This window comes from Falco punctatus, assembly GCF_963210335.1.
Source record: "Falco punctatus genome assembly, chromosome: 2".
Classification (NCBI taxonomy): domain Eukaryota; kingdom Metazoa; phylum Chordata; class Aves; order Falconiformes; family Falconidae; genus Falco; species Falco punctatus.
In genome coordinates this window covers 67,207,026-67,227,971 of record NC_137581.1, presented here as the reverse complement: position 1 = coordinate 67,227,971, position 20,946 = coordinate 67,207,026, and the positions used below count along the sequence as shown (strand labels likewise).

At 45.8% G+C, this 20,946-nt stretch overlaps 1 protein-coding gene across 2 annotated transcripts in view; it reads left to right on the top strand.

Moving 5' to 3' along the window:
* Positions 1-18,711, top strand: part of ECRG4 (ECRG4 augurin precursor) — a 47,643-nt gene extending 28,932 nt beyond the window's left edge. The window contains exons 2-5 of one of the 2 annotated variants that reach the window (XM_080377483.1): positions 13,016-13,148; positions 13,864-13,911; positions 16,203-16,360; positions 18,327-18,711. In XM_080377483.1, coding sequence (XP_080233609.1) covers positions 13,016-13,148; positions 13,864-13,911; positions 16,203-16,360; positions 18,327-18,488 — 501 coding nt within the window. In that variant the 3' untranslated portion in view covers positions 18,489-18,711. Of the gene's footprint in view, positions 1-12,924; positions 13,149-13,863; positions 13,912-16,202; positions 16,361-18,326 lie in introns of those variants that run through there. The other variant, XM_080377484.1, reaches the window with a different exon arrangement.
* The last annotated feature ends 2,235 nt before the right edge of the window (positions 18,712-20,946 follow it).

Sequence of the window (20,946 nt, the reverse complement as noted above, 5' to 3'; positions counted from 1 at the left end):
GTAAACTGATAAAATATTTATTTGCTAGAGGAAGGGGAGGAATGTCAAAAACACGTCAGTGTTTTTTAGTAAAAAATATTGTGCATCTTACTCCTGCCCTGACAACAACTGCGGGGTGTCGTGAAGAAATATTTTAGCCTTCAGTGGTCTGTAGCATCGTGCAGGGTATTTTCCTTCCTGGACGGATACTCTTTGTTCATCTGTGCACGTGTGTGTGTGCGTGTGTGTACACGCACAGGGATGTGAATGCACACTCCACAGTGGAGGAAATGGCTGAAAATATCAGAAATGAGTGATCAGAAGTGAGAGGGATATTAGCAGAGTCTCTGGTAATGCTATTGTTTGTTTCTTAATTTTCTCTTTATTGCAGCTGACCAACGTGGAAACAACTAAAAATCAGTACTTTAATGAAAGCTGCAGCTTGTTAACACAGATGCATTACAGTTTATGCACTTTTGTAGATTTGCCAGATTCCGTTTCAAAACTTGCCTTTCATGCTGAAAAAGGACTGAAGAAGTAATTTATAGGTGCAATTAAGAATGCCATGTTTGGGGAATAAAGGGAAAGTATTTTTAACAAAAACAAGCTTGACAATCGAGAAGCTCAGCTTCACTGTGATTCCTGAAAGCAAGCAGAAGGCAGCAGCCACAGTATACTTTTAATCCTCAGATCTGATCGTGAGTCAGTATGCTTGTCAAGGCTAGGCTGCGCCCCTCTCCTAAGACTGGTTTTAACCAGCTCATAGTCCAGATAGCCTGAGGACTTAAGCCAGATCTGCAAAAGGCGTACTTCGCCAGCAATGCAAAGTAACGCAGTTGCAGCTGCAGTGCCCTCAGAGCACGTGTGTCCCAGCCCAGCCGCAGCATCCCTCCTGTTTTACTGATTAAAATGGTCAGAAGTGACAATTCACCACATCCTTGACGAACACAGCCGTGCAGGAAAATGCTGTGCTGGCAGGCTGGGCAGGGGGGCCCGACGCAAGGCGGCCTGCTTTACGTTTGCTGTTTGGAGGCACATGGTTAAACCAAGAATGGACTTCTAAATTCTTTGAACTGAACTCTTTCCAAGACCTGCCAAGGTCTTGTTTTAGGCCAGGCTATATTCCTGGTGTCAAACAAATGCCTGACAGAGAGGAGAGCTCTCCTGAATAAGTCTCACTCTGGGCATTTTTAGGAATCTATCTGATTTAGGGAAGTTCCTAATATAAGGGTAGGGTAAAAGAACATCGTCCCTTAAAAAGTGTAGGGAACGGTGGTGGACAGACAGTGTTATAAAAAAATCTGGCATGCAAGGGTCTATTAACTTGTCTGCATGTTACCATTACAGTTTATTTACCTGCATTCATGTACACATGCAGAATTTTAAGGTGACAGTAGAATGACCTATGCTAGTGCATGAAGATTCAAGGGGAACATCTGTCATTAAAAAACAATAAGGAAAAACATTTATTTAGCACAGGCTGAAATACAGAATTATTTGCATGCTGTATTTGGCCTGACTTACTATAGGCAAGACTTAATGATGTACAGAAGGGTTGTCTGAAAGAAACTGTGCAGGCTCTGATCTTTTCTAGGGCTTCTTTCCCGAATGTTCATTTGGATGTTGCAACACACTGACACTCTGTAATAAATCCATTTGGATATTATTTAGAGGTCTCATATTCAATATCTTTTTTTAATACAGCTTCATTCTCTGTGAATGCTAATGTGGATATATGGAGATGAGGAGCTCGCTGATGATAGACACAGATGGGGTGCCTTTAAGGCTGTGTCAATGGCCCCTGACAATATTGATCACCAAGTGTCATCACTGAGAAAAGACACTGAAGTCTTTGGGACCGAACAGTTAACAAAGTGTGGATCAAACCTGGATTTTCATCTGTAGGAAAGATAAACCCTTATATCAGTCTGTCCCTATGCCAGTCAGCCAGTCTGATGGTTGGGTCTCAATGTAGCGATGGGAAAATGCACATCTTTTTTACCGTGCTTAGTGAAGGCTGTGTTTGCAAAGAATATTCTTACCACTTGCCACACAGCTTTCATCCTCAGCAGGAGGATGCACAAGCACAAGTCTAACTTCTGGGAGTAAATGTAATTTGTCAATGCCTTGCAGAATCAGGTCCCACTCTCACCCCTTGGTCTTGCCAATCTGTTATGCTACCACTCTTTGCCTGCCCTGCTGCTTACCTGCAGCCCTCTGCTCCTTGTAGCACTGTCATCAACCATTGTTCTTTTTCAGATATTGCCTGAAGCCACTGCCATGCAATTGATGGGAAAATGATAACATTTAGGTTGAAAGAAAGTTGGCTTCGGCTGACATTTTTGTACAAATTCGGAGCAATCAATTTCATGGGTGATTTGTAAATGTACAAACTCTATGCTACCACCTGTCTTTTCCTTCCTTTCACAATCGAGAGAGATGTATTGATTTTAAGGCTAGAAGACATCACTCTGGGCTGACCACCTGCATAATTCAGATCCTCTGACATCCTTGTATAAACTCATGTTTCAGCTTCAAGAAGAGTACTTGTGACAGAGACTGTCTTTTAGCAAGAAAGAAAAATATCCCCTTGATTCAGAAAGATCCACATAATTCATGACAAGCCTTGTTCCAGTGTTGTCCAAGAAAAATGTCTTATACCTTCCATGCGCTTGTTAACTTCCATCTGATATTTTCCCTCAGAAGAGAGACTCTGAGCCCAGTACACCACCAATTAGCTTATGAGCACTCCAGAAAGGAGGCTGCTCTGCTACCTGCACATGCGTTGTCCGTGCACAGAATTAAAATACCAGTAAACAAAATATACATGTTTCATAACTGTAATTGTTCTTGTCACAAACTCAGACTCAGATCGTTTTGGATAATTTATTCCTGAAGCTGCTTACATAGTCTGGAAAGGGAAAAGGCAGATACATTTTCCAATATACTGCTATGCAGAGAATGTGCTTAGATCTTTGAATAACATTACTGGTTTGTATTGTTTATTTACATATAAGAGTTTAGTTCTCTGTGTGTCAGAGCTCATTTTTAAATGAAAATAAGTGATTTTTAAGTGGAAACCAGAGATGAATATGGGAGAGGAACCTCTGATGAAATAGGAAGAGGTGGAATTTGTCCGTAATGAAACCAAAATGAAGGTATTCTGTCAGCCTTTGTTTTACTCTGTTTCTTTTTTAAGGCTAGCCTGGAGTTGCCTGTGCGCTGGCAGGGAAATCAGTCTGTGCCTTGGGCAATGGGATCTCTCCATGGCTGGGGGACACTGATTGATTGTTTCACATATTGAGACTGTAGGTTTGATGGGAACTGTATAGGAATGGTGACAGTAGTAGAGATTGGAGCATTTTGGCTTCTTTACTAAAATATATACCTTACAACATATGCTCCTTTTTTTCAGATAAAGAGCCTTCTCTTCACTATGCATTTCTCATTTCTTTCTGCTGTATATTTCTCCTCTTTTTTCCATGTATTTCTTTCCTTGGTCTAAACATTTCAGTACGGTTTAAGTAAGTCATGTAAGATTAGTCTATGGAAAAGTTTTTCCATTGGCATATTTAATGGCTTTGTAATGATTTAGTGATCTGGTTATACTGGTCCTTTTTTTTTTTTTTTTTCTTTTTGTGTGTGTGTCTGTGTGTGTGTTTCACACTATTTCTCATGAAACGGCCAACCCAAACCCCATGATAAAAATGATCAAGGGGAAAGTGTTGACTTTGCTAAACCCAAGGACAAGTGTTGCATTTGAATCAACAGGACCAGCATTCTTCTTGTCCAGGTGCCTAAAATTTGCTTAGCGGCAAGCCAGGCCAAGTCTCTGAAAAATGTGTTCCCATGTCAGGTACTGCATGCTTCCAAGTATGACTCACTTCTGCTCCCCCAGTTTTCTCTTCATTGAAAAAAAAAAGCAACAAGTCTCCCATCTGCTCCTATCTCCTCCCTGCTGCCCAGGGAATTGGTGGAGTCACCATCCCTGAGTGGTGTTTAACAGACGTGTAGATGTGGCACTTAGGGACCAGGTTTAGTGGTGGACTTGGCAGTGTTGGGTTTGCAGTTGGATCTGATGATCTTAAAGGTCTTTCCCAGCCTAAATGGTTCTATGATTCTACAATCTTACTGTCTCTGATTAACAAGTGATTACCAACAGCAAAGTTATATTGCAAGTTACATGCTGTCCCTGCATCTGCGTTGATCAATGTGAAAAATAAAAATTTAAATGACCATTTTTAAGAAGACGTTTTTAACCTAGTTATTACTTGAGTGAAAATAACTAATCATCTAATACAACTGCATGGCCTCTCCTGATCATGACATACATTCATCAGTAATGACTGATCATACAGTCATTACTGTGCTCGTGCTGTTTCTGTAAGGCACATATCTGTAAGGCAGTCCTGGGTTATCGGTTGGACTTGATCTTAAAGGTCTTTTCTAACTTAAACAATTCTATGACGAAGTCCTCAAAGACTTGTCTGCATGTTTACTCACTGCTTTATGGCTAAACACTGACCTGGACACACATGGGAGAGAAAGAGATCAGTGTCACATCACTGTGCTGTTACCCTGGTAACAATAATTAATGTTCAGCTAATATGTATTAGACTTACAGCCACTGCCTCATTACTAGTAATTAGTAGGTGAAAGCATCTTTCCATTGTGATCATTAGGTGGTAACTTTATCTAATAGGATGGCAGTCACCATCCTTCACTTAGTAAGAGTACTAGAGACCTGCAGTGCAGGGTGTGACAAAATGTTAAACAAGGAAAATGTTCTTTAAAGCAAAAATCACTTCAGTAGTCTTTTTTTTTTTAAAAAAAAGAGTTGAACACAAGGGTTTGTAATGGCAGATTTTGAGGAAGGAAGAGGCGAAAGACTTCTGTGCTGGTTTTGGTAGAAGTAAGTGATTAAATTGCTCACCCCGTCTTGAAGAACTACAACCTCAGAATTCCTGTTTCTGAAGTACATTAGCTTTCTGGTTAAAGTATATAACTGGTCTGGCCCAAAAGAGAGTGATCCGGCCCAAAGCAGGGCTGTCTTGCCCACCAGGACATTTCTGGTGGAGAGGACACAGTGTGCTGGAGACGGACAGCAGCGTATTAGCTCCTCTGTGCCACAGCCATCCCCGGTGGCAAGAACTCTGGGGCATACAAGCACTTACGCCAATGCCTAGAGGAGCTTGCAGGGACTTCAGAGGTCTGTCTGCATCAACAAATGTGGGCAGTTTCTTTTGCTTGGGTGAAGGAGAGCCAGCCCGAGCTCAGTTGTGCAGCCCTATTAGCACAGACAGCTGACGGGCCCTGTGGTGACCTGGGTCAGGCCCCGTGCCGGCCTTTGGGAACAGCGCTCAGCAGCATTTTCCTCCACTGAACACTGAACCCAAGGAGAGCAAAGAGCCAGGGATGAAATGCCTGCCTTTCCAGGGGAGCCACGTTCCTGTATGATGGCATTCTGTGAGATCCAGGCATATAGCAGCAGCAGACCGGGATTTAATCTCTATGGGATTCCATAGGGCTCCTATGATTAAAAATACTTGTGTGCATGAATACTTGCAGGACAGATGCCTAAATGATCACAACAGGTAAAAAAATCTCCCCTCCAATTTCCATACCCTCACTGTGCAGTCACTGGCATCCAAGGACAGCTGGGTGCAGCAGGGCTTCATGCAGGAATATTAAAGATGCCACGATCTTTTTTACTCAGCAGCAGCATGGAGAGACTACAGAAAGTGCATTCTCCTGGAAACAAACCGAACTGTAAATCAGCAAGGTAATCCAGCATTGGATGAACAGAGGCACGGGCTTGTTCGCAGGCAGGGCTTAGGTAGGGCACTGGTGAAACTGCAAAGCACAGATATAATGCAGAGCCAGCGGGAGCAGCCACGAAGCAGATCAAGAGAGGTGTAAGGTCACACGTGATAACATCAGGAAGACAAGGGAGGTTTCTGCTCTGATAACCTGAGAGTCATGCTCCAAGCTGGGATGCTCTGCCTCTTATTAAGGCTCCCAAAGGCTGGTGTTCCACCCGCGGAGAGAGCAATCGCCCGCTCTCCGCTGCGGATGACTTTGCTGTGTTTTGACCGCTTGGGCAGACATTTTGTGTGCTGGGGGCCTGCCTCAGGCAGACTGGCGGTGCTGCTGAAAGGTTCAGCCCGTGTGATTCCTACCTGCCTGAGAAGGCAGGTCAGGGAAAGCAGGTTGTCTTGTTCACGCTAAAAATGCCTGGCAGGCTTCAAGCAGTGCTCCAGCTCCCGTGCTTTAAAGCAGGGTCTTCAAACTGCACAAGGCGTGGCAGCAGCTGTCTGGGATGCATCCCATTTCTATCCCTGTGAAAAAATGCAACCACTTTGTCCTGTTTCAAATTTTAAAAAATAGCACATGCTAGATAGGCTTGCGTTGTGTCCCTGCAGGTCTCTGAGGCTTACATACACGCTAGTGAGGTTGCAGTGGCGGTGCGTGGGGCTTGCCCTGCCACCCCAGCAACAGTTATGCTGCTGCTGGGGCTGAGGGGACTGAGGCACAGGGAATGAAACCTTAGGCAGAGCTAACCCATCCCTCTATCAAGCCCTTTGCTCTTCAGCAAGCAAACTTTTCTGCTCGTAAACTTTGCTGCACAGGCAGAAATCCACTCTGGAGCATGCCCAAGTGCAACAGGCACTAAGGGATCATGAAGACACCGATTTGGCCTGCAGGGACCAGCTTTAGACATTGCTAAAGCCTCAAACACAAGACAGGAGGAGGAAGCGACCCAACTGCAGTGCTGCAAGGGGTTCAGTGTGGATTCAGTTCACTCCTGTCTCTGTACTGACCTGCTCTGGGGACAGTGCTTACTGAGCACCAAGTGGGCCCAACCCCCGGCTATTCCTCAGGGTGTGGTAGATGTAATAGCCTCCTCCAGCAAGAACAAGAAGAAGTTCTGTTTCACCCATTTTACCCCATTCCCACTTCTGGCCATACTTTCCCACAGCCTTCTTCCTTGCAAACCACACAGCTCTTGCAAACCACCTACCTGAGCCATCACACACCTCACTAGTCCTGAAGACAACTAACGCAGCAAAAGTGAACTGGCTCTGCCTTTGTAACAAACTGAATTGGCTCCAAAAAGTCCTAGAGCCAGTGCTGGTAAGAGGGAAGGATGAGGGAGCAGGGGGCAGAGAGACTTCCCCATCTTCATGGTAGCAAGTCACCACGTTGACTTAAGCTCTTAAGAGTAAGGCAGCTACCTCGGGAAGCACAATCTGGTTTCCAGCCATCCTCCAGTTTGTGCTGGATTCATCATAAGGTACTGAACTGTGCATTGGAAAGGCTGGCTCCTCTGGTGACGCTCTTTACAAAGGAAGAGACTCATGTGAGCTGTTCTGCAAAGGGTTTTAGGGCTGCAGGTGGTGCAGGCAGGCATATTGCTCTAGCCATGATGAAGGTACCCAAGTGTTTGAAGGTAGCTGGGCTTGCAAGAAACTCCTTGCAGCTTCCCCTGGTTTTGCAGTTGCTGTTGTGATGGTGCTGCATCCCCACACTGGCTTTCTGGTGAAGCACAAGGCAGGAAATAGTACTTTTGTGATGAGGATTTAGTTGGGGGCCTGAGAAGATGGGGAAAACATGGCAGCTGTGACAGGGCAGCTGGCAGCTGTATGGGACACTCTTCAGGGAAGGGCTTGATCACTGCAAACAGCACATGGTCACTGATGACACAATGTAGCACAAGGTCAGATAGCTTTTTTTATTGTATGAATAACATCCACCCCATGTGTAAGCCCAGAGTTTTGGAGAAAGAACAGAAACGTGTACGAACCATTAAGACAGCATTAATGTGTAGAAGAGGGATGCTAAACCCAAATCACTAAATTTAATTTTTTGGGACTTTGCATTTACTATTATATCATACCTATGAATAGTTGCAGCCTGTTTGTTGGGTGGGGTTTTTGTTGTGGTTTTTATGTGTTTGTGGTTTTTTTTTAAGGGTGTGCATGCATTCTGGATGTGAATGCTAAAATAAGAGAGTAAAAAAACCACAAAAATAGGTCAGAAATAAGAGTTCATTAAAAATGTTTTGAAGCATGGAAAGAAGAGTCCCAAGAGACAGCAGTAAAAGAATATGATTTGAATGAAATCAGGCTGTGGTAAAAAGACACGTAATGCACTACAGTCCTTCTCCATCTCTTTTCCTGTTAGATCTGACTTGCAGTCTTGGTATATACTTCCAGGTTTATCCTAAAAATATACTGGAGGCGGTGGAAAAGAAAAAGGAGAAGGATTTCTTAGAGAGAGAATGATTTTGATAAATAAATCAATAGCTCTGCGGAAAGGTAGCAGCTGTGATCAGATAACATTGCCGAACTAATCTGCTCCTCACTCTCTTATCACAAGAGCCATAAGGTTAATTCTGTAGTGAGGGCAGCAAAGTACCCTCAGTGAGTGAAGGGAGGGAGACGGACAGAGTAACAGACACCATTTCTTGTCTGACAGCGTCAGCCAGAAGCTGCAAAAAGTATCAGCAGTAACCAAGCACAAGGAGAAAAAAGAAAGACTGTCTTTTAAGCTATTTTCTATGGAAAATATAAACACTAATAATTCTTAATAACATGGACCAAAGTAATGGTGCACCCAGTTGAGATGCAATGGATGAAAGGTGTCTCAAACCATGCGTCAGGGCCAACGAGACTCATAGCCAGCCACAAATAAACTTTCCCTAAAGCAAAGGTGTTTGTCCTGGGACTTGGGGATAGTCCTACCATTATCAGGAGGACCCTGGAGCAGTGAAAGAAGAAGTATGGAACTCAAAATGTTTTGGAAAGAACTGACTGATGACTTAAATGTTCTTCCTTCTGTTTGGAATGAAAACATGACTCCTGCGGTTTTCTTGGAACAGGCTGCAGAAAACAATCTGGAGTGCCAAATGCCTCTGTCCTAAGGCAAGTGACCGGGCCAATATAGCCGGGAAGTTTTGTAAAAACCTCATTAGCAGAAAATAATAATTTCCTGAGTGTTGGGAGCACTGTTCAATGCTGCCATATTCTTGATCAAGTGTGTCATTTTAGTGGATCATTAAAAACTTCATGGTTCTTCTTTGCAAAAGATGAAGGGTCATCTCCTGCAGTCCCTGGCCACTTTCCAACTTACCTGTTTGCCTACCAAGTTATGCTGATGCCAGGTCTCACTAGTTTATCATGCCTCATTATATGTGGTGGTTTTTTTTTCATTGGGAATCCAGCTTTGGGAGTCCTGTGATTATATACTCATTTAATCTACATCGTATTTAAGAACATTATTGTGTTGAAAGGCCTGAAAACATGAGACCTAATAAAGGAAGAAGGAAAGAAAGCAAGATAAATCTTTTCAGTACAATTTTTTGTGCTTTGAACTGCTGAATATCTTTGAATGGCCATTACTGATACTATCTCTTACATTTTAATGAATGCAACACAGTTATCTCAACAGCTACTGTGGTGACATGCAAAAGCAGAAGTGTCTCTTTGCTATTCAGGATTCTCTCCGTATTAAATTTTATGCAAAATGTGCAATAATAATAAAAAAATTCAAACACTCAAAAATTCAGTGATGCTTGGAGGCAGATTCCCCTCCCCCTCTCCCCCCGTTTAGGTCAGATCAGTTAAACAGCCATGCATGCCCACACCACTTTAGGCATTTGTAGAAGCCACTAGGCTTAAAACCACTAGGTGTAAACTCAGAGATCACACAGGTGAAACGGGGTTGCCCAAGTGGTCACCAAACGTGCCGCAAACTGCAGAGCTGCAGGCTCCAAAGACAGCACTGGCCGGCAGTAGGCTCAGCAATTGGGATTTCTCTGGCTCCAGTGAGCTCTTTGCCTGGCTTCTGCCCGTTGTTTCTCAAGGTCAGGCTCAGAGTGGCTTTCTGTTGGATCGCTCCCAAATTTCTGCCTCAGGCTTGCGAGATCATAGTCCATAGTCCAGCTCCATGCTGAGGAAGTGACAAAACCTGCCAGCTCCATCCCACTATCCTGCTGTGAGCATCCCTCCGGTTAGTGGTCCCTATTATGCTAGGGGGCTTGATGGAGTTTTACACCGTGCTGGGGAACAGTCCTGCTGATGACATTAATTAACATCTTTCAACAAAGCTTCAACTCCAAGAGTCTACTGTTGTCACCAGTGGTGATGAAAGACATTTACCTGAATGATGTCATTAGCACAGGCTTGCTTACCTAGAGCACTTGAGGATGATGCACAGCCACACCAGCAGACAGCTCCCAACCTTGGCATCCAGTGGAGGCAAACTAAGCCCTAAGACAAGCCTTAAACTCCTCCATGCTGAAGAAAGGGGTGTTTTAAAGAGAGCAACGTCACTGCTGATTGAGAGATCAGAGGAAAACATTGCAGTCTCCAGGTCGCATGCACAGCAGCTGTAGTTTTACATGGCAAATAACAGAAAGGGGTACTGCAGGTGTGTCAATAAACATAGATGCTCACTTGAAGGTAAATACTTCTAATAATGATGCAGCAGTCGCAAGCTCAGCAGAAAAAAATGTGTCTTACTACAACACCAGGGCAACACCGCCTTAGTACTTAAAGCAACCTGGAACAGAAATAAAGATTGCTACTGGAAAAAACACCAGTCACCATTTACCACTGCCTTTGAAAAGAAGTGGTGTTATATTTTTACACAACTTCTTTACTTTTTGTCAGAATCTTCTGTCCCCTGAACTGGGAAGGTGACCTCTTCAGGGAAGATACTGCACTCAGTTTAACCCTGAGCATTATATTCTTCTGTCATCTGCTTCTTCCACCACTAGAGCAATGATTTTCAACAATAACCTTGTACTTGAGTCAATCCATTCTCTGGGTTTCACCAGGTAGCATTTTATCTCAGCACTTTCCTGAGTCATAGTGGTATATTTGGTATCCGGAGGAGGGTTTGTGCTTTATATTCCCAGAGGCACCAAGTACCTGAAGTTCTGCAGAGCTCCATTTCCATGCAAGGCTCACTACAAACTGACCAGCTGAACAAAACACCCTTTGCCATTACCAATATAGCAGTAGACTATAAATATTCACGAGTTATTGCCCTGGTTTTATAAATTATCATGGCTGTTTCATGTAGCCTTCACTTCTGTCCCTCCTAGCTATATTCTGCAACTAACTATCCAAAAACCTCAGGTGGTTTTAGTAAAAAGGCTGTCAACGTTAAGCTGATGAAAGAGCGCGTTGATTCAGAAGGGGTGTTTGCTCCAAGACACAGTGTTAAGTCTGCTGACGCTTGAAGCATGGGGCTGTAGGGACAAACCACTCAAAAGCAGTGACAGAAAACCAGACAAACTAAGTTTGGTTCCCAGCTGCGTGGGGGTTGAGCTGGGACTTCAGACTCCTATGGGAATGCTTCCACCACAGGGGTGTGGAAGGCGCTGCTCCCTCCCACTCTGCCCCCCCTCCCAAAGCCGTGGCTCCTGTGGAAAGCAAGGGGCATTTTGGCTGGAGCGACTACATTCCTTTTACAAGCTGCTGCTGATGCTGATTTAACTGGGACGACCAGAGAGAGGCCTGAGCTAACGCTGGGGGATGGAGGGAGGCAGGGGAAAGACTTTGGGTGCAGCTCCAAGTACTTTTTTCACAAGGGGAAAGATGCATGGAGCAATCAGGAGTGGTTGCCTGGAGCAACATTTAGGCTGGGGCTGGGGAACCACTGATGGACCAGCCCGTGCTGGTGCTGCTTCTGTGTTTTTGCAGCAAATGGTAAAGCCAGACACAGGGTCTCGTCACACTCCCAAAATTAGCTGTGCCTGAAACAGCACTGATGGGCTACACATGTCATCGCAGGGAGTTGCCACACCACTGCACAGCTCCCTCGCCATACACGTGCATCTATGTATATGCACACATACGTATCCAATATATGTATTTATATACAATTACAATATATACAGTATATACAGTGTGTGTATATATATTCATCTGCAACGAATCTGGAAACAATCCTTGGATCAGGGAGCCAAGGCCTCTGCGCTTGCCAGATTTCTCACAAGTAGGTTACAGAGAGAGCTGGGCTCCCCCTCGCCTCCCCCTAAATCCCCCCACGCTCCCTGCCATACCCTGGCACAATTTCAGCAGGAGGTGAAACACCCGTAACTCTCCTGAGCGTTGTGGGTCTCTGCTGTGAGGGAAGATAGAGGTTTGTGTCCAAGGCCAGGCAAGGATTTTGCTAGAACTTCATCTGGGATGTTTCCGGCATTTGCAGGGGAAGGATCTGAGAGAAGCTGAATTCGCTGAGGGAAGCTTAACTCTGATTTAGGAAAAGGCAGAGTAAGTTTAGGCACCATTGCAGTTATGATCCTGCTGTGCAAGGACTTTGCATTTGTGAGCTTGGCTTTCGGTCTCTGAGGTGTTACTGTAAGCTAAACCTGTCTATATGTAGAAAGAGAAATCCAAGTAATTTTTTAAAGCATTGTGTTTTTCCATGGACTTGGGGGGTGGGAGGAAGGGAGAGGAAAAGAGCCCCTGAGCTAAGTCCCCTTTGGCTGAAGGATTCATTTTCCTACGAAGACAATTTCCATCTGCTTTTACAGGTGACTGGCAAATTTGCTTTATATAGAGAAATGTTAAAAGACATGCTGCTACTATTTTTTTTAATTATTATTATTATTCCTCTGTAAGAAAAGCCTCCATGAATTGCTGAAAGTTCTTTACCAGTTGCACTGGATCGTGTGTAACCACAAAAAGAAGGAAAAAAAAGGCAAAAAAAAAAAGCGCTGCTGGGAGCGGGCAGACGGTGCCACGCCAAAAGAAAGGGGGGATGCCTCGTCCCAGCGGGACGCACCGCACTCCACGTTCAAGCACAAAGGGCACAACGCCGCGGAAGCCCACGGCCGCCGGTGTCCTCGCCCTCCCGCTGCCGGGTGCCCCCGCGCCCCCCCCGTGGCGTCGGGCCGGGCGGGCCGGGGCGCGGCGTGGGGCGGGCGGGCGCGCCCTGTCCCTCCGCTCCGGCTCCTGCTCCTGCTCCGGCTCCGGCTCCATCTCCATCCCAACCTCCATCCCCTCCGTCTCCCCCCGCCCAGGTGGGTCGCCTCGCCACGGCGCGCCGCCCGCCGCCCCCCGCCGCCATGCCGCCGCCGTGCTCCCGCGGGGCCCTGCCCGGGGCCGCCTTCCTCCTCCTCCTCCTCCTCCTCCCGCTGCTCGGCGCGGCCCCTGGTGAGTGAGCGCCCGCGCCCGGGCCGGGATGCGGGATGGATGCGGGATGCGGGATGCGGGGAGGGAAAACGCCCTGGGGGGCGGGAAGCAGCCTGGGTGAGCGCTCCCCTACACGCCAAGGCTTGTGCAAGTTGAGCATCTTTTTTTTAAACCTTGTTTTCGAGTGAATAAAGCATTTCGGAGCAGCCGAGCGCTTGCAGGTCTCCTGTTGCACTGCCCGGCCGTTGGCTAAATCCTTGGATCCTTCTGGGAAAGGGTTTCGGCAGGACGGCAGCGCCGATGTGCTGTGGGATGAGATGGGCTGCGAGGCACGGCGCGGAGGTAGCCCGGTTGTAGCGTGCCTCTCGCTCTGTGACCGGGGTTTTCCGGGGTTACTATGTCACCTTGGGCACTGTGTCATGCTATGGGCACCAGCCGCAGTCTTCTGCTGAAAAATACAATAATTTAGTTGGAGAAGACAGCCAGTATCAGGGTTGCCTTGCCGAGAAAAGCTGGGGAGAAGATGCCAGTGTCAGAAGCTTCCCTGTGGAGCCTATGTTGTGCTCGAGCGTGGGGACGGGAGCAAAGGCAGGCACTGGGAGAAACTTGCTGCAGAGTTTTGCCTGTTGGGCTGGAGCTATGACAAAAATACTTTCAGTATTTTTTGAGATATGATCTTTCTTTGTTGTTGTTATTACCTTCTTAGTAAATGCACGTTTTATTTTCACTTATCCAGATGTTCCGAGGGAAAATAAGCTTAAACTGATGCTTCAGAAACGAGAAGGTAAGTAAAAGGCAGCAAAGTACTTTCCCTTATTTTCCCTTTGTGCCAATTGCTATCAGTCCAAGCTGCCAGCTCTAAGAGGGCAGTCAGAGGAGCAGCGTACCAGCACCCGTTTCAAAGCTGGTAGCACACAGCCCCTCTCGCTACGTATCGTGCTAACCCCCCCTGCGCATACGAAGTCTGCACCTGCATGTCCATTTGGGATTTGGTACTGGCAAGCTGGAGGCTCTGCTTATCACAGCCCCCTCTGAAAACCAGCGTTCCCAGCCTCAGGCAGTACGCCTGCATTTTGCTCTGCACCATGTATAGTGCCTACCTTCTCCAGCGTATGCGTGGCAGACGTGGCGTGTATCTGGTTTATTCTGTGAAGTCACAAGTTTTTCCACAGAATTATAATGCATGGAAATACTGCTGGCTCAGGTGCAGAGAAGAAAATGTGCAAACCAGGCTTGTCTGCAATGCCTTGACTTGTTCCCTTTGTTCCTTGGCCCCACGTGTGCTTCCTTCTTGGAAGACTGCTTTCTGCACGGGAGAGATGATGGCCAAGGGCCCAGTGGGCAGATGCACCAAACAGCTTGCTGGTTGAGGGAAGGGGGTAGAAATGAAGCTGGCTAGGGACAAGCAGCACAGCAGCAGATGTGGGGGCAGGCTGAAACACCCCAGAAGTTTTGGTTGCCTCCCCTCAGCCTGTTCTATGGTTGAGGCAGAGGATTTACACCCTCTGTGAGGGACTCCCACTTTACGCAAGCCTGCCTGACTTCTCACTGTTTTTTAGCCAGCATCACTCATTACCTCTTGCCAGCCCTAAAGTATGTGTCCCATCCACAGCTGCTTTCCACACGTGTGGGTTCCTCACCTCACCATTCTACCTTGCACGCAGGCAGGAGTGACCACTTGCAACAGCAACCCTCCCTGTGCCTCAGCAGCAGTCCACTTGTTTGTTCAAGTCCCCTGGTGAGATGCACCTCCCACCCAAGGGGAGAGGTTTTTGGAGCACACAGACAACATGACCTAGACCAGGAAGAACTGCAAAGCCTTGAATTGATGATAGAGGCAACATACAGCCCCTTAGTCCAAGCCTCACTCCCCTTTTCCAGTTGTGCGCTAAAGCGAGCAGGCTAAGCACACAGCACTGGCTCCCTTGCTGGCAGCGCCCCTTGCACAAGGCTCATTCACATGACATTTGTTCAGCTGTCCCCCTCCCCAGTAAAACCCCCTAGCTCAAGCGCACAGTGAGTTACCAGTTTCCAGCTCATCACTGCAGGGCAGCCTGCTGTTTCCCACTCTTCCTACGACAACACATCTATCACTTCTACCTCAAACCTCCTTCCCACTGCAGTCCTTTGTCTCCCGCTGTGAGTCCGCCTGGCTCCTACTTCAATTGTTTTCACATCTCTACCTGACTTCCCCATCAGTCCCAGCCTCTTCCCTCACATCCTCTGAAAATCCTGACCCACATCCATGTTCCTGGCCTGTTCGTCATTGCAATGAACCCTCTGAAGCCAAGAACATTCCTCCTACTCCTACACATGCTTCTTGTTTGGTCTTGTGAAGACCAAACATCACGTTTTATCATTCCCACCTGTGGCAGGGGGCTAGCTAGTCCTCACATCCATACCTTTCGGAGGCATGTAAATTTTTGTGGCTGCTCTAGCAGCCACAGCAAACTGCCTGCCTCCTAATTGGGCATGGGGCAAGCCAGATGGCACGTCTGGGTCTGGCAGGTTGAGGGCATTCCAATGCAGCCACTGAACAGTGTGCTATGAAAGCCCAACGGGCTTTTATTTTCAGGCATACAGGGCATTTAGTGGCAGTCATTATTTAAAAGCCACGTTTTTACACAACAGATTGAAAAATCTTTTTATGTGTGTCTCCACCCTAATAAGTTGGCAGTGTTTCTCCAGCTTCTTCAGGCTTTTTAACGTTACCTCTCATCTTCATTCCCATTTCTGCAACAGCAGCACACAGAGGCCAGCTTCCTGTTCTCTCCTCAAAGCACAAAAACATTGTGTATATGCTCTTTGGGTTTATTTATTTAAATTCCTCACTTAGCTTCTGTCTTCGAGCTCAGAACAGCTTTTTGAAAATCCAAGCGAGTGAGAGTAGATAAGCAATCCTATTACATCTATGATTCCCGGGTTTATTACTGTTACTGCTATTACACGCATCGCACTGCCAAGCACAAAGGTGATGGCAGGATGCGAGAAACATTTTCTTACTTGCTGCAAGCAGTACGCTTCGGGCTGACTAAAAATTTCCTGGCATGCCTTTTGGGGGGGAATTAATTTCAGCCCCTGCTGACACAAAGCCTGAAGTGTCGGTGAAAGAAACAGCGGCCAAGGAGTTCCTAAGCAGCCTGAGACGCCAGAGGCGTCAGCTGTGGGACAGAAGCCAGCCTGACGTACAGCAGTGGTACCAGCAGTTCCTCTACCTGGGATTTGATGAGGCGGTGAGTATTTCAAGGGTTGGTAGGGCTTCAGAGTGAGTGGCTGCGAGCGTGGATGCACAGCCATGGGGGCAGCCAGGGAGAGGCTGCCCTGCTGTTCATAGACACTCCAATGTCTTTTTTTTTAAAGTAGCAAATATTGCACAGAAATATAAGCTTTGTTATCTGTTAGAGATTTCTGCATTATTTTTGTAATAGAAAAAAATGACATTAAAAACCTGCATGGAGTTCTTGCCTGCTACCAAACTTAAGCTTAATAAATTGCAAATGGATGTTTAAATAAAGTTTGCTTTGAGAAACAGGTGGCCAGACCCAAACCAATCAATCGTGTTTCAGGATATTCATTTGGCGGCCTCAACCTAATCAATTTGCTTTTAAATATGCCAAGAAATCCACACCAAGCCGGTCATGATCGGCATTCTTCAATGAAATTGCACTAACATTATGTACCTCATGCATGCGTGTGCCTCAATGGTGTGGGCAGCTCCTGACCATCACGAGCACCGGCAGCTGTGCCTTGACTCTAAATGTGAAAGGAAAACCATTTGATAACGTGCAGCCAACCTCTCTTGAAATGAGAAGGATACATTTTTTAAAAACAGTTAATTTGTAGAAACACTGGAATGGAATTGGGAGATCTCAGATCTGCACAAAGCTCTACTAAACAGATGCTGAAATAGGGCAAAAAAATGTGCATTTAGTTGCAGTATCACATGTAGAATAATTTCTACATTAATAAGAGGTAAAAATAGTTATAGATGTTGAATTCCTGGCTTCTGTCAGCTGCATGAATGCGTTTAATGAGATTGCATTGGCACAGGCAAGCTGGAGTACGTTTTGGACCTTCATGCTATGTGGATTGCTCAGAAGATGAATGCACTTATTTTCTAAGCTGGAACAATTAGAAAAATAATCCCTTGCTTGGACTGAAATAATGAAGAATACATTTTTTTTTGGTATCTTCCTGGACATTACGCAGATAAAAATGACTTTTTAACAGCATGGCTATACCCCCTCCCCCAGTAGGAACAGGAAAATAGGAAAAGTGGTTTTATGCACCAGAAATTGAAGACTGGGGGCAAATACCAAGGAATAAGTAATAAGGACAAGCCATGCAGATAAGATGAATTCTCCTCCGAGTTCCTGTGTCCATTTCAAAAACTGAAATGAGGCCTGTTGTGAAATACAATGAATCCACTTAGTAGGTTTTCCTGAGTATTAAAACACAGTTTTAACAATGAAATAACTGTTTGTTCCAGCAAAGGGCTTGGGCCATACTTGCCCATTATGTATTTTGCAAAACTTTTTTTTCAAATCTCAGCCAAAAATATTTCCAAAGAGTCATTCAGATGGAAAGGCTTTGGCTTGGCAAGTATTTGATATCCTTGCACACTGTTTTTCCTCTGCTGTTGGGAGCAGAATTGAAGTGCTTATTGCATTTCCATAGCTAGAAGGCTGTACTGTACCTTCATTTTCACCCATGCATGATGGGAGTGGAAAATCACAGGCATAAAGCAGAGCTCTGCTGCACCTGCTTTACAGTCAGGGACACTGTGACTAGAGGCATGTGGCAATGGAGAGACATTCCTTTAGATTTTTAATGCAAAACATTGAAACGTTTTTATAGTCCATCACTGCAGAGATAATGGGAATATTAGAGGTGCTCAGCGCATGTTTCAGTTGCAGGCACGGTCAGTTTGAGCACTTTACAGCGGGCAGAGCGTGCAGGGGTGGGTCCCAGGTGGGGCTGGGCAGGGCAATTCCTGCACTCCGGACCATGATAATCCCATAGAAAAGGAAGGTACAAGTTGCAAACCCTCTTAGATCTACAGACTTTGTTTTGACAAATATGCAAAGAATCTGAATTTCTGAAAGAGACAAAAGGACCCTCCTGCACCACTTCTGTTTCACTCTCTTGGTTGAAAAGTTTCAGGCTTGGAAAGCAAGTATTTTCTTTTTTTTTTGGCAGAAATTTGAAGATGACATGTCCTACTGGACGAGCTTAGGGCGTGCTCGTAATGAATACTATGGTGGATACTACCAACACCACTACGATGAAGATTCACCAATTGGCCCGCGAAATCCACACACCTTCAGGCACGGAGCAGCTGTCAACTATGATGATTACTAGTGCCATGTACCATACTATAGCTGGTGCCTATAGGGCTGCGCTGGGCGAGGCCGAGTCCTCCCTCAGTCAGAATGACCCTACTTTCCTTCTATTCATGTAAAATACCAAGAGTAAAGGAACTGCCAGTCTTCAAAGAAGCCACATTTTTTTTTTGAATTATCACTACTTAGTAGTACACTACATATAAAGTGTTCTAGAAATAAAGCTTTTTTGATAAAATAAACAGGTTGCCATTACTTAGTAGTTTGTAACAGGTTTCATTCCAACTGTATTACTAAAGATTAATTTTTAAATGGCTTTTGCATTTGCATCTTACAATCAGTTGCAAAGTTACATTATGTCATCTAGTTAAGTATATAGAATACATAATGTAAGCCAATACATTTCAGATGTGCCTGCTCGTTCAGATTTGTGTCAACAAATAAATCCAATTATTCTTGGAGAAAAAGAAAAAACCCAAAACACATTCATCTCAATTGAAGCGCTGCCTTATTGCCTCCTCTGCCGTTTCTAGACCTACTGTGCACAGCCCTCCAAACTTGCGTGACACAGCAATCCCAGAGTTCTGTTGGGGCAAGGATGCAGATGTTCATAAAAGCCGAATTCAGCGCAGAGGAGCTCGCCTACCTGCAGAGCCTGTGAAAGGAAAGGATTCTCCAGGGAAAGTGCTCAGTGCAGGAACCTGACATCAGGAGTGACTGCTGAGATGCAGATCACCTAATGTGTGTGGCCCCAACCCCTTCCAGGCACGATAACCCGAAGGTTATCTTTGATGAATACTCCCCTTTATGTCTGTTCTACTTAGCTGCAAGCTTTCAGTCCAGCTCAAAACAGGGAATAAAATAATAAACTAAGCTATTTGAGATGAAGTCAGATAGCATCCAACACAGTCTCCAGTTCCCTCTATCCCCAATTCAAACTGGAATTTATACACATTAGGCTGAGCACCAAAATATGCCAGAGATTGGGCATTTGTTAATGAAGCGTAGTGGATTAACAGGGGGTTGGTTGGTGGGGTTGTGTGTGTTAGGAACCTTGAAATGCAACCAACTTTTCTACCACAGCAACATCAGCCACGTTGCTGCTTCTCTGTTGTTACTGCAGAGAAACTCCTCATGCAGACCTAAGCCTGGAAGGGGGATCTCAGCTGTCAGGGGCTTCAGGAGCTGGATGGGGGAGAGCACTGCTGGGGCTTGACAAGCGTAGAGGACTGGGAAGGGGCAGGTGAGGAAGGCCGGCCGCTCCATGGCTTCTGGAGCTAAGAATCAGGACAGAGGTGAAACGGGTAGTGCAAACTGTGGATACTTTAGCTGTCCGTCATCCAAAGCTTACAAGAAATTTCCAAAGCATGGATCACGGTAACACCATTCTTTACACTTCACTTCTTTCTTAACTCAGTGTTATTTCCTAATCTTTCCTTTAAAGCCCCCGCTACGTGATGGACTGGTGTCTAGGAGAGTCAGCCCAGCACTATCCAGTTCCCTGCAGGAACACTTCCAGGGAGACAGCTCTTTGCCGAGGGAGCCAAGTTGAACAAACACGTTAGTCACTTCTCCTCGCACAGATACATGCCTAGCCTAACATGCTCCAAAACCTCAGCTTTCCCCTGGGTTTTGGACGACTTGCTCTCAGCAGAATCCTTGCCAGTTTAATCAGTTTGAACTGGTGTGTTTCCTCGGTAGAAGACCCTTTGTTCCAAATACGGAATAATCATATTGAGTCAAGCACATACTCTTTTGCACAGTTAGAAAACACCTATTCCTAGAAGAATACTTCCATTTCATCCCCTATCAAAAAAAATGCACCAAATTTGGCAACATTTGAACCATGCTGATAATTTCCATCATTTCCCAGAATTTACAAGTGGGAATTCAGACCTGCTGAATAAGGAGGAATAAAAAAAGTCTTGTAAATAAATAACATCCCTCCCCAGGACTTTGTAAGCTGTGTCCATGCCTGCAGACTGACTCAGTCCAGCAGCTTTCTGTGCCTTGCAGGCTCACAACCAAGTTTATGATCTTTCTCTTCTGGATTCTCTAAGCAGGGGGGGCCGGGGGGGGGCGGGAATAATCATCTTTTCCATTACGCTGTGTTGCATGCTGAAGTCTCCCACCACATAGTGGGGTCTGGGACAGAGTTCTTCATAACAATACGTATAATGCCAAGTTTTAGATTTGTGATTGAACCACTGTTGACAGCATACCAATGTTTCTGCAGTGTTGAGCAGTGGCTGCACAGCATCAAGGCCGCCTGTTTCCCACGCTGTGCCCCAGCAGGTAGGCTAGCGGTGGGTGACAGGCTGGGAGGGGACACAGGTAGGACAGTTGATCAAAACTGACCAATTCTATACCATATAATGACTTGCCCAATGCTAAAAGCTGGGAAGAGGAACAAGAGGGTGGGGGTTTTGCCATCCAGAGTAGCCACTGCTCAGAGACTGGCTGGGCATCAGTCCTGC